This window comes from Ascaphus truei, chromosome 2 (genome assembly GCF_040206685.1).
Source record: "Ascaphus truei isolate aAscTru1 chromosome 2, aAscTru1.hap1, whole genome shotgun sequence".
Classification (NCBI taxonomy): Eukaryota; Metazoa; Chordata; class Amphibia; order Anura; family Ascaphidae; genus Ascaphus; species Ascaphus truei.
Window position 1 is genome coordinate 477,426,116 of NC_134484.1, and position 11,436 is coordinate 477,437,551.

Here is an 11,436-nt window from a genome sequence, read left to right on the forward strand (position 1 = left end):
AGTGATCCAGAACATTACATTGTGTTCACACTATAGGATCTGAGCGTTTAATTATTTGTTTTAATCTCCATTATTTTACACAGATATTAAAGATTTAAGTTTTAACCCCTTCATTACCCACCCACCAGGTGTTTAGAGTGCTCATTCTAGGTTACTGTCCTCTGTTCATTTGAACTCTACATTAGTCAGTTTACAACTGTTTCCATTTCTGACCATACAGCAAGCTGAAATATCTTTCTGGGCATCCTGCCAAAACCTTGTAACAGAAAAAAAAACTGTTAATTACTGGTTACTGCAATACAATTTGGGACAGCTTGAAATATGAAGCTCCTCACACAGCCCGATACAGGATAAATTGTTACTGGTATTCAAAATTAAAACTGGATCTTTGTTAAACAGAAAATTATAGGCTTAACATATACTTTAAACTGTTTATTGTTACTGGTTATACACAAAAAGAGCACAGAGTGCAGACACAAAACAAACAGAATTTTACGCTTCTCTCACACATTGTATTGTATTGTGTGTCTTTATTTGTATAGGGCCATTAATGTACATAGCGCTTCACAGTAGTAATACAAGTGGTAATCATATAAATAACAAATAATAAACAGATATAAATAACAGGTCATGCGAATAAGTGCTTCTGACAAACGTAACATTTAGGAAGAGCAGTCCCTGCCCCATTCAACCAGCTTTTACAAAAATAACAGACACATTTTCTCGCCGATTCCAATAAATAGGAAAACAAAACAGTTTGATCCTGCAGACTAAATTAATAAAGATATCCTTCTCTTTCCCCATATCATAATTAACTTTTTTTTTTTAAACTAATTTAAAAATACTGAGCTTCTAGTTAGTTTTGTATCTTGAATATATTCTTCCTGTTATTTATATATAACATATTCACCTGTTTTTATCTGTGAAGATTTAGAGGAAAAGAATTGTAATTCCGTTTAAGGAAATAAATCGCCTGGCCAGAATAATAAACATCCTTATTGTTCCAGTGGCCGGACTGTTTACAAAAATAATTAATCCTTTCTTTATTCTTTTTCTCCACAGATACCCCAAAACTTTCCCCTGCCCAGTGTTAATTAGTTTATATTACAGTGGGGGTGTACACCTTTTAAAAATTAAATTTCAACAGGAGCAATTAATTATATTCTTAATTTAGAAGCACTTGCAAGTCCCTGAATAGTAATTGTGTATACATACAATAAACCGGTATTCTTATTATTCAATGCACATGAAACATTCACATGGATAGAATTTACTCGGATTCTTAAAAGCACACACACAGGGATTACTCAATCAATCAACATTTTTACAATATCTATACTTAAAAATCTAATAAAACATTCTGAGGGAAAAAGAACCCTATACCTGTTATAATCTTGCTTTCCACTTTTTAATTCAGACGGGAAAATATTATTAATTTCAACTTAATATACACTCATACTCGGTTAATGTGGCACAAATAATTTGGGTTTGCATGTCTTAAAATTATATTGGAAAAAATATATTTTCTGTCTTTCGTCTCTCATAAGAGCCCTGCTGACATTCACGATCTCTCTACAACATTCCTATGCCTGTCCTGTGTAACAAAATCTACAGTACATGCAGGCAAGTGAGACAGAGAGAGAGACAGAGCTGATTTTGACATATTTAGATACAAACCCTTGTAATTAATATCATTTGGAGTTATCTTATTTCCCCGATACTCTCCTTTTTCTTCAACATAACTTTTTGCCTAAATTAGGGGGACAGACAGTCAAGAGAAAAATACTCTATCTTCCCATAAACTACTTATAAAAGTATTTTATCTTAACAACATACAATAGGGTTAATTTTATAATTCTTATCATCTTAACCTAAACAATTCTTATCTTAACTTAAACAATTATTATCTTATACTATATTACCATCATATCTGAGACACCATACAGTCCGGTTCAATTAAACAACAGGGACTCCAAACCTTTGTTATATAAATCTGGGACTTAAACCCTCGATTCCTCTGCCCTATAAAATTTAGAAAAGGTAAGAAACACTAAAATAAGTTTTACTCGCCTTTTTCGATGCAAATCCCACATTTGCTGACACCATTTCTGTTAGGTCCATCTACCTGACCAGACCTAAGAGCAGGTAACCTCTTTTATTCTACCCAGGGAGTTTTCATCACGCAGCTGCTATACTCTTTTGGTCTCAGATATGAGAGTTACGAGCCCGAAGTTAGAGAAAGCAGAAACACACGGGATACCGATTCCTCACAACTGACTTTAATAAGAAGAGAGCAGTTTTTATACACGAAGCCGTCCATGGGCCATATTTTTAAAACCCAGGTAAAGAGAAAATTAACAAAATAAAGTATTTGTAAAGTACATTCTTCAGTTTTTTGGATTTGTAATTTGCTTTCAGTAATTTGATTTACAGATTTAAAACATTTGTTCTGTGTTTTGTTTACTTCTGTTAGAGAACGGCCTGAAGGAGGAACAGAACTTACGCTCTGATACATCCAGAAGCTGTCTGACTCCTCGCAGCCCACAAGTGCCAAAAAACAATGGTTCCTGCCACATTTTGGACATGTACAAGGAACCAGAGCCACGTGATGGTGAATCTACAGACCTTGTACAGCACACAGCAGAAACAGACTCTAAATATGGGTCCAGCAAAAGGAATGAGAGAGCTTTAAGAAGCCGCAGTGCTCAGCCTTTTCTCTGTCAGTGTGGCAAAAGTTTCTCTCTGGACAGGGACCTGCTCACACACCTATGTGTCCCCACTAGAGATCAAACCTTTACATGTACAGGTGGTGGGAGCAGTTTCTCACTGAAAGGGAAACGTCTTTCAAAGCAGATGATTCAGACAGCAGTGACTCCTTTTACTTGTACAGTGTGTGGGAAACAGTTAAGTACTAAGACGACCCTCCTCAATCACCAGATGATTCATACAGGGGAGAAACCATTGACATGTACAGAGTGTGGGAAAAAATTCTGTACTAAGAGCAGCCTACTTATACACCAGAGCATTCATACAGGGGTGAAACCATTCACATGTACAGAGTGTGGGAAACAATTCAGTAAGAAGAGCAACCTCGTCGTGCACCAGAGGATTCATACAGGGAAGAAACGATTCACATGTACAGAGTGTGGGAAACAATTCAGTGCTCAGAGCAGCCTCCGCGTGCACCAGATGATTCATACAGGGCAGAAACAATTCACATGTACAGAGTGTGGGAAACAATTCAGTTCTCAGAGCAGCCTCCTCAGGCACCAGAGGATTCATACAGGGGAGAAACCATTCACATGTACAGAGTGTAGTAAAAGCTTTTCTTTGAAGGAGGGCCTCCTTCACCATGTGTTGAGTCATACAGGGGAGAAACCATTCACATGTACAGAGTGTGGGAAAAAATTCTGTAAAAAGAGCCGCCTCCTCAGGCACCAGAGGATTCATACAGGGGAGAAACCATTCACATGTACAGAGTGTAGTAAAAGCTTTTCTTGGAAGGAGCAACTCCTCCAACATGTGTTTATTCATACAGGGGAGAAACCATTCACATGTACAGATTGTGGGAAACTATTTCGTGCTCAGAGCACCCTCCTCGTGCACCAGAGGATTCATACAGGAGAGAAACCATTCATATGTGGAGAGTGTAGTGAAAGCTTTTCTCGGAAGGAGGGTCTCCTCCAACATGTGTTGATTCACACAGGGGAGAAACCATTCACATGTACAGAGTGTGGGGAAAAATTTGGTATTAAGAGCAGCCTTCTCTCACACCAGAGGTTTCATACAGAGGAGAAACCATTCACCTGTACACGAGATGATCCATACATGAGATAAAACATTTGATTGTTCAGAGTAGGAGTGGGCAATTTACCAGTAGCATAGTAATACTGCAGTAATAAAAATGGCCGGTAACTCAATACTTACCATTCCTTATTGCCATGCATTCCTATCTGAAACTGCTGTAGAGTGGGGGTGAGTCTGGAATAGAGGTGTGGGGATAGGGACTGTGTCAGAAAGAGGACTGAGCAGGGCCCCAACAGAAATCTTGGAGCCCAAGACAAATGAAAGGAGCAGGCCCCTCCCCACCCATAGCGTACTTACCGCGGAATTTTTTTTTTAGCACGCAATTTTTACTTAGCTTTTTTTTTGTAGTCCCGATGTCCTCTGGCTCCCAGAGACCCCCTCTCTAGCCAGCCGAGCGGTCGCGGGTCCCGCCGGAGACAGCGACGGGCCCGCCGGCTGCTGGCAAAGGAGGGGGCCAGTGCAGGGAGTGCTCGGCGTCCCTGGAGCCCCGGCAGCGCACCCGGCTAGCGGGGGCCGTCATTGCAGGTACTTGCGTATGCGCAGTGATCGCGCATGCTCAGATCACAGGAGTCAGGAGGAGTTGCGCATGCGCGAGGAGAGCCCAAGAAACGCTAGCCTACCAGGGAAGGCTCTAAGCAGGGACTACGAGTCCCATGAGTCCCTGCGCACCCCACGTGATGCCAGGGAGCCAATAGGGCTAGAGTATCTCCCTGTGGAGGGAGATAGATACATTTCGCGCGCTGAAGAACAGCAGTTGGAGCTGGGAGCAAGAAGGGGAAGGAAGGGTGTAGGGAGCAAGTGGCTCCTACACCAGGTAAGGTTCCCCCAAGTCCCAGACAGGCCCCATCTCCCCACCAGGTTAGTGGGTAAGTGATCAGGGACGGGCCCTAGGTTAGGGACTCTGCCCTTTGGTTCGTGTGTGTATTCTTGTCAGGTCGAAGCTGTCAGTGCTGGGAGGGCTGACAAGAGAGCATCGTGTGAGGTTGCAGTGCGTTGCTGCAGGGGTTGGAAGATTAGGTAGGAGTGAGTCAGAGGGGATTCGGGTGGTGCGGGAGAGGTAGTGTGGGTACAGGGGGTCAGTGGCCCACCTGCATAGGACAGGCTACCCCGTAGGCCCCTAGGAGTTTTTCCCTGAAGCCATTCAAGGGTGCTGTGCTGTAGGGACAGCGATCATCACGTAGTTCATTGAGTCAGCTAGGGACTCGGCAGACGCTGCGCATCCGTTCAGAAGGTTGGGCGCAGATCTTTGTTGTGGCTGCAGAGGCCATCCTGGTGGGATCTCCCCGGACGGTGGATCCTGGATGTCGTGCAGGAACTCGTCTGATCCTTTGTGAAGCCAGTTGCAGGCCCGAGCACAGGTGTGCTCGGCAGGTAACCCCTATCCACAAGTGCACCAACGATCCTATTAGTTTCACTAGTGACTGCGCAGTCACACATATCATCTCTCTGAAAGAGTGCAGGACATTGTGTGGGGATTATTGGACACGGGGTGGGATCACCCGGTGTAGGTGGGAGCGTCCTGCGAGACGCCTTAGTTAGTGTCTCCTCTAGAGATGCAAAGAGAGTATTATTGAAGTTGCCGTCTATGGTCAGTAAACCCCTTTGCTATTTTCCATCCAGTGTATGTGGTTATTTGTATGTATCCTGCGAGGAACAATTCCCGCTCTGCTGGGAACCATCGCAGGTGGAGGCGCTGCAACGAGTACAGAGTTACTCATAATACACATACCCCAGGTTCCCCGTGGCGGAAGCTCAGCCCTCCTGTGAGCCTAACAGGTAAAGCACCACACCCAGTAACACAAGTGTATTTCCCCACATGGTCCCTATCTGCGATTGGGGGGGGGGAGGTGTTACATTTGGAGGCGCTGCTGAGATCAGACCTGGGGTGCCCTGTTCCATTTTTTTTGTGTGTCAAATTGTTCATCTTAATTGTCCACCATGTTACTACCCACAAGCCAGGAGGTTCATGCCTGGGCCATCAGGATGGGAGAGCGGCCTAGTCACGTGGTAGTAGTAGTGAACGTGCCCAAGGATGAAGATGGGAGTGCACTTCAGGAATCCCTAGGGAAACTTCTGGGCTTAGGCAAAGTGCGACTGATAGGAGAAGTGTATGACCCCACCTATTACTGGTGTAACATACTGTGGGTGGTAGATCAGGAAATATGCACAGAAAAGGCCCCTCAGACTTTACAGACCCCAGAGGCCGCAACTGCAGGCTACTCCCTTATATACGCCAAGAGCCAGAAACCCTCCTTGAAAGAGTGTGCCGCCCCTCCCGTAGATTTCACCAGGGGGAGTGAGCACATTGAGCAGAAATCAGCGAATTCTGTTCTCCATAAGAAGAGTGCGGGGTGCAGCGAAACACACCCTCAGTTGTATAGGACCTGGCAAGCGCCAGAAGTGAATATACCCTTTCTTTTTTGTCCGTGCTTACAAAAGGGCGTGATCATATATGAGGGTATGGACATTAACCTATTTCAGCTACCTATAGATGTCCGGATGATACAGGTGGGCGAGGAGGTGTGCTTTCACTGTGTCCGTGCCCAGTGTGACTGCCCATTGGGTGAATTGACCAGTGTGACTGCCCATTGGGGACCCTAGTGTGCCTGCTGCGGGGCACAGTTCCTGCTTCCCAAGCTGCTGCAGCCTACTGATGAAGAGGAAGAGGCGATCGACTTCAATCCTGGACCGGTCAATGCAGGTAACCAATCTACCCCCCTCACAGACGTTCCTGAGAGCTCGAGCACTCTAACCGCGGTTCCAGATCTGGTTCTAGAGTCGGTTCCCGAGCCGGCACCAGCAGAGAAAGATGTGAGTAACCTCGGTTCTAGACTCTGATCTAGAACCACACAATTTTCAAGATACGTGGCAGGATGACCTAGCACGGTGGAAGACTCGCAGAAGAAGTGCTTCACAGGACCTGATAAAGAAAGAGCAAGAGAGGAAAAAGATGGAGAGGTTACTTAGTGAAGAGAGCGACCTGTCTGAACCGCAGATTCCAGAAGCACAGGGTAAGGTGTCTACCCCCATCTTTTTTTGGTGATTCCAGCGACCAACCACTCGTGGTGATGCGCCTGCCGACGGACCACTCCAGTGAAGTCACCGAGCCAACTATCTCGGCGGATACAGAGCCTGCTGTGGGTCCGTGTGCCCTAGATGAGGCTTATCCAGATACTGCCGCTTGCTCGGATGTGGGCCCATGTGCCCTACTGTGGCCAGTCCGGTCCTCTGAGGGTACCATTGGTCCCCAGCTTGGGATCAGTACCTGCTGACGACGACAAGGGTGAGTTGACTGCCCCAGGGGTGTTGGGTGTGAGCCTCCAGGTGACCACGGAGCATGATAGCTCCTTATGTCTGGCCACCAGGGTGAATGGCTCCCCTTGGCATCGCGTCCTGGCAGAGGTGTCCCCCTTAGAAGATAGCTGTCCAGTGGTGCGAGTGTACCAGTACCTACCGCCTATCGTCCAGGCGAAGAGAACAGCTCCTGATCTGAGTGTGAGCCCGTGCGCTCCAACCCAAGTGGTCCCAGGACTGGGATCCAACGCTCCCGAGGTTCCAGCAAGTAAGTCGGCTGCCCCAGAAGTGCCGGGTACAGGTCCCGAGAGAACTGAGGTGGGAACTGACAGCGTCCCCGAGGACCTGTTGGCCACCGTGAATCACCGCAGTGGTAAGGTATCTATGCTTTACCCCCTGCAGGGTGAAACCGAGACATTGCCCATTGCTCGCTTCCCAGTGGAAGCCTCGCATGTATGTAGGGACAAGGACTGTGTGGTGAGGGATTAAGTGAACATTGCCTTCTTTAAGCCCATTAGGGAGTGCTCCATCCACCAGGTGGTGGACCGTGGAAAAGGTCAAGACCTCCTAGCCTATCGCATCCATGCCGCGGATGGCCGGGTAAGGGTCTGGCCAAGAGACATGGTACTATTCCGTCCACCAGGGGGAGGAAGTAGTAAGAACCCTGTGGCTGTTACCCTCGAGCGTGCTCGCCAAGAAATTCTCCCGGGGGAGGCTCGCCAACGCAAAAGTGAGGTACCCCCACCTGATCAGTTAGGGGCACCCCACCAATGGTCTTGCTGGCCTCGGTTATCATGTGTGAATTGCATTGTACCCTGATGTTTAAAGTCCAGAGTGATACGTTGTACATATTATGCACTGCATTTTCATTGTATAACCTTATGTTGAGTGATGGTGTTCCCCAAGCGGGGCGTTGGATTTTTCACCAGGGGGAGAGTGTAGTCCTGGTGTCCTCTGGCTCCCAGAGACACCCTCTCTAGCCAGCCGAGCGGTCGCGGGTCCCGCCGGAGACAGCGACGGGCCCGCCGGCTGCTGGCAAAGGAGGGGGCCAGTGCAGGGAGCTCTCGGCGTCCCTAGAGCCCCGGCGGCGCACTCGTCTAGCGGGGGCCGCCATTGCAGGTACTTGCGCATGCGCAGTGATCGCGCATGCGCAGGAAGATCACAGGAGTCAGGAGGAGTTGCGCATGCGCGAGGAGAGAGCGAAGAGAGCCCGAGAAACGCTAGCCTACCAGGGAAGGCTCTAAGCAGGGACTACGAGTCCCATGAGCCTCTGCGCACCCCACGTGACGCAAGGGAGCCAATAGGGCTAGAGTATCTCCCTGTTGAGGGAGATAGATACATTTCCTGCGCTGAAGAACGGCAGTTGGAGCTGGGAGCAAGAAGGGGAAGGAAGGGTGTATGGAGCAAGTGGCTCCTACACCAGGTAAGGTTCCCCCAGGTCCCAGACAGGCTCCAACTCCCCACCAGGTTAGTGTGTAAGTGATCAGGGATTTGCCCTAGGTTAGGGACTCTGCCCTTAGGTTAGTGTGTGTATTCTTGTCAGGTCGCAGCTGTCAGTGCTGTGAGGGCTGACAAGAGAGCATCGTGTGAGGTTGCAGTGCGTTGCTGCAGGGGTTGGAAGGTTAGGTTGGAGTGAGTCAGAGGGGATTCGGGTGGTACGGGAGAGGTAGTGTGGGTGCAGGGGGTCAGTGGCCCACCTGCATAGGACAGGCTACCCCGTAGGCCCCTAGGAGTTTTCCCCTGAAGCCATTCAAGGTTGCTGTGCTGTAGGGACGGCCTATAGTACAGCGATCATCACGTAGTTCATAGAGTCAGTTAGGGACTCAGCAGACGCTGTGCATCCGTTCAGAAGGTTGGGCGCAGATCTTCGTTGTGGCTGCAGAGGCCATCCTGGTGGGATCTCCCTGGAAGGTGGATCCTGGATGTCGTGCAGGAACTCGTCTGATCCTTTGTGAAGCCAGTTGCAGGCCCGAGCACAGAAGTGCTCGGCAGGTAACCCCTATCCACAAGTGCACCAACTATCCTATTAGTTTCACTAGTGACTGCGCAGTCACACATATCCTGTCTTTGAAAGAGTGCAGGACATTGTGTGGGGATTATTGGACACGGGGTGGGATCACCCAGTGTAGGTGGGAGCGTCCTGCGAGACGCCTTAGTTAGTGTCTCCTCTAGAGAGGGACACCCGTTATTCTGTTGACTGTTATGCAAAGAGAGTATTATTGAAGTTGCCGTCTATGGTCAGTAAAGCCCTTTGCTATTTCCCATCCAATGTATGTGGTTATTTGTATGTGTCCTGCGAGGAACAATTCCCGCTCTGCTGGGAACCATCGCAGGTGGAGGCGCTGGTCCGAGTACAGAGTTACTCATAATACACATACCCCAGGTTCCCCGTGGCGGAAGCTCAGCCCTCCTGTGAGCCTAACAGGTAAAGCACCACACCCGGTAACACAAGTGTATTTCCCCACATGGTCCCTATTTGCGATTGGGGGGGGGAAAGGTGTTACATCTTGTTAATAAAAAAACATTACAATGCAATCTGTTTATTTTAATATTTTCAACAAAAGACAAAGATACACAATGCTACATCCTATGTGACAAAAGGCCGGGGAGGGGGGATTCAGTATGGGACTGGGGTGTTCCCTACCTGTCTTTCTGGGTTAGGGGGGATTCCGATGTCTCCCGTGTGAAGCTTGAGAGTCAGATCTGGAAGAAAGCCGTATACCGTATTTCCTCGATTCTAGGACGCACTTTTTTTCCTATTTTCACATTGATAAAATAGGTCTGCGTTCTAGAATCGATGTGTAGCGGTCATGTAAAATGGCTACAGTCATCTCTCCTGCTGACAGTAAGGCCTGGTAAGTTGTGGGCATGCCAGCAGTAATTATGGAGGTTTGCCCTCACACCCTGGTGGGGTGCCCTGTGTATGGATGGGAGTAGTCACATGCTCTGACTCCATGGTTAGTGATGTCAGAGGTGTGTCAGCTTCCAGAGTGTACATAAGGCACAGCACTGAGTCTAAAGTTAGATCTGCGTTTAGCTCTGCTAAGAGGAGGAGTTCTGGCAGGAGTTCAAGTTCTAGTACTAGCCTGAGTTACTGAGAGTTATGTTATAGTAACTGAAGAGGAGACTGTGTCCAGGGACCTGGCACAGGGCAGTGATCCCTGTGGGGATAGGGAATCCCTATCTAAGGAGAGATACACCTTTAAAGGGAGGCACTGACGGGACATGAGTGGCTAGATACTCACTGCGAGGGGCAGCTAGCCCACATAAATCAATAAAGATGTTCTCAAGCACAAACCCTCTCGTGTACATGTGTGGAGTGAATGTACAGAGAGGAGCACCACGGGGGAGTTCCTCAACAGGACCATCCCCATGCGGACGCAGGGACCCTGCTGAGGTGGAGGCGCTGCACTGGAACTAGGTGAGACTCAGCACACTACCTCAGCTGCCTGTCTGGACGGGTCCCCCCCACACACCATCATGCGGGAGACTCAGGAGTCCTGTGGCCAACAGGTGCACCACCAGACACTACCACACTGTAATGGGGGCCGGTTAGACCACAGGGGCCAATGTGAGATTGGGTGGGTCAGGCCGGTTCACAAAAACCGTTACATTACTTTAAGGAAAGCAATGAGTACAGGAATAAAAAGGTACTTGGTAACATCATAAAAAGGGGCCACTAAATGTAAATAGCTAAAATCCCCCCCACACTGCCACTGCCCCTGCCATATCTGTCTCTCTCTCTCTCTCTGGTCTGTGTGTTCTCTTCCCCCCCATTCTCTTCCCCCCCCCCCATTCTCTTCCCCACCCATTCTCTTTCCCCCCCACCCATTCTCTTTCCCCCACCCATTCTCTTTCCCCCCCAGCCATTCTCTTTCTCCCCACACCCATTCTCTTTCCCCCACACCCATTCTCTTTCCCCCCCCACCCATTCTCTTTCCCCCGACCCACCCATTCTCTTTCCCCCCACCCACCCATTCTCTTTCCCCCCCAACCCACCCATTCTCTTTCCCCCCCAACCCACCCATTCTCTTTCCCCCCCAACCCACCCATTCTCTTTCCCCCCCCACCCATTCTCTTTCTCCCCCCCCCCACCCATTCTCTTTCCCCCCTAACCATTCTCTTCCCCCCCCCCACCCATTCTCTTCCCCCCCACCCATTCTCTTCCCCCCCCCATTCTCTTCCCCCCCCACCCATTCTCTTTCCCCCCACCCATTCTCTTTCCCCCCACCCATTCTCTTTCCTCCCCCACCCATTCTCTTTCCCCCCCCACCCATTCTCTTTCCCCCCCCACCCACCCATTCTCTTTCCCCCCCAACCCACCCATTCTCTTTC

General features: G+C 48.8%; 1 protein-coding gene across 12 annotated transcripts in view; it reads left to right on the plus strand.

Moving 5' to 3' along the window:
- The window catches only part of LOC142488010 (uncharacterized), a 46,856-nt gene extending 37,170 nt beyond the window's left edge, over positions 1 to 9,686 (plus strand). For all 12 annotated transcript variants that reach the window (XM_075588324.1, XM_075588326.1, XM_075588327.1 and 9 more), the window contains one exon: positions 2,474 to 9,686. In XM_075588324.1, the coding sequence (XP_075444439.1) occupies positions 2,474 to 3,837 (1,364 nt within the window). In that variant the 3' untranslated portion in view covers positions 3,838 to 9,686. The remainder of the gene's footprint in view (positions 1 to 2,473) is intronic.
- Positions 9,687 to 11,436: the final 1,750 nt, after the last annotated feature.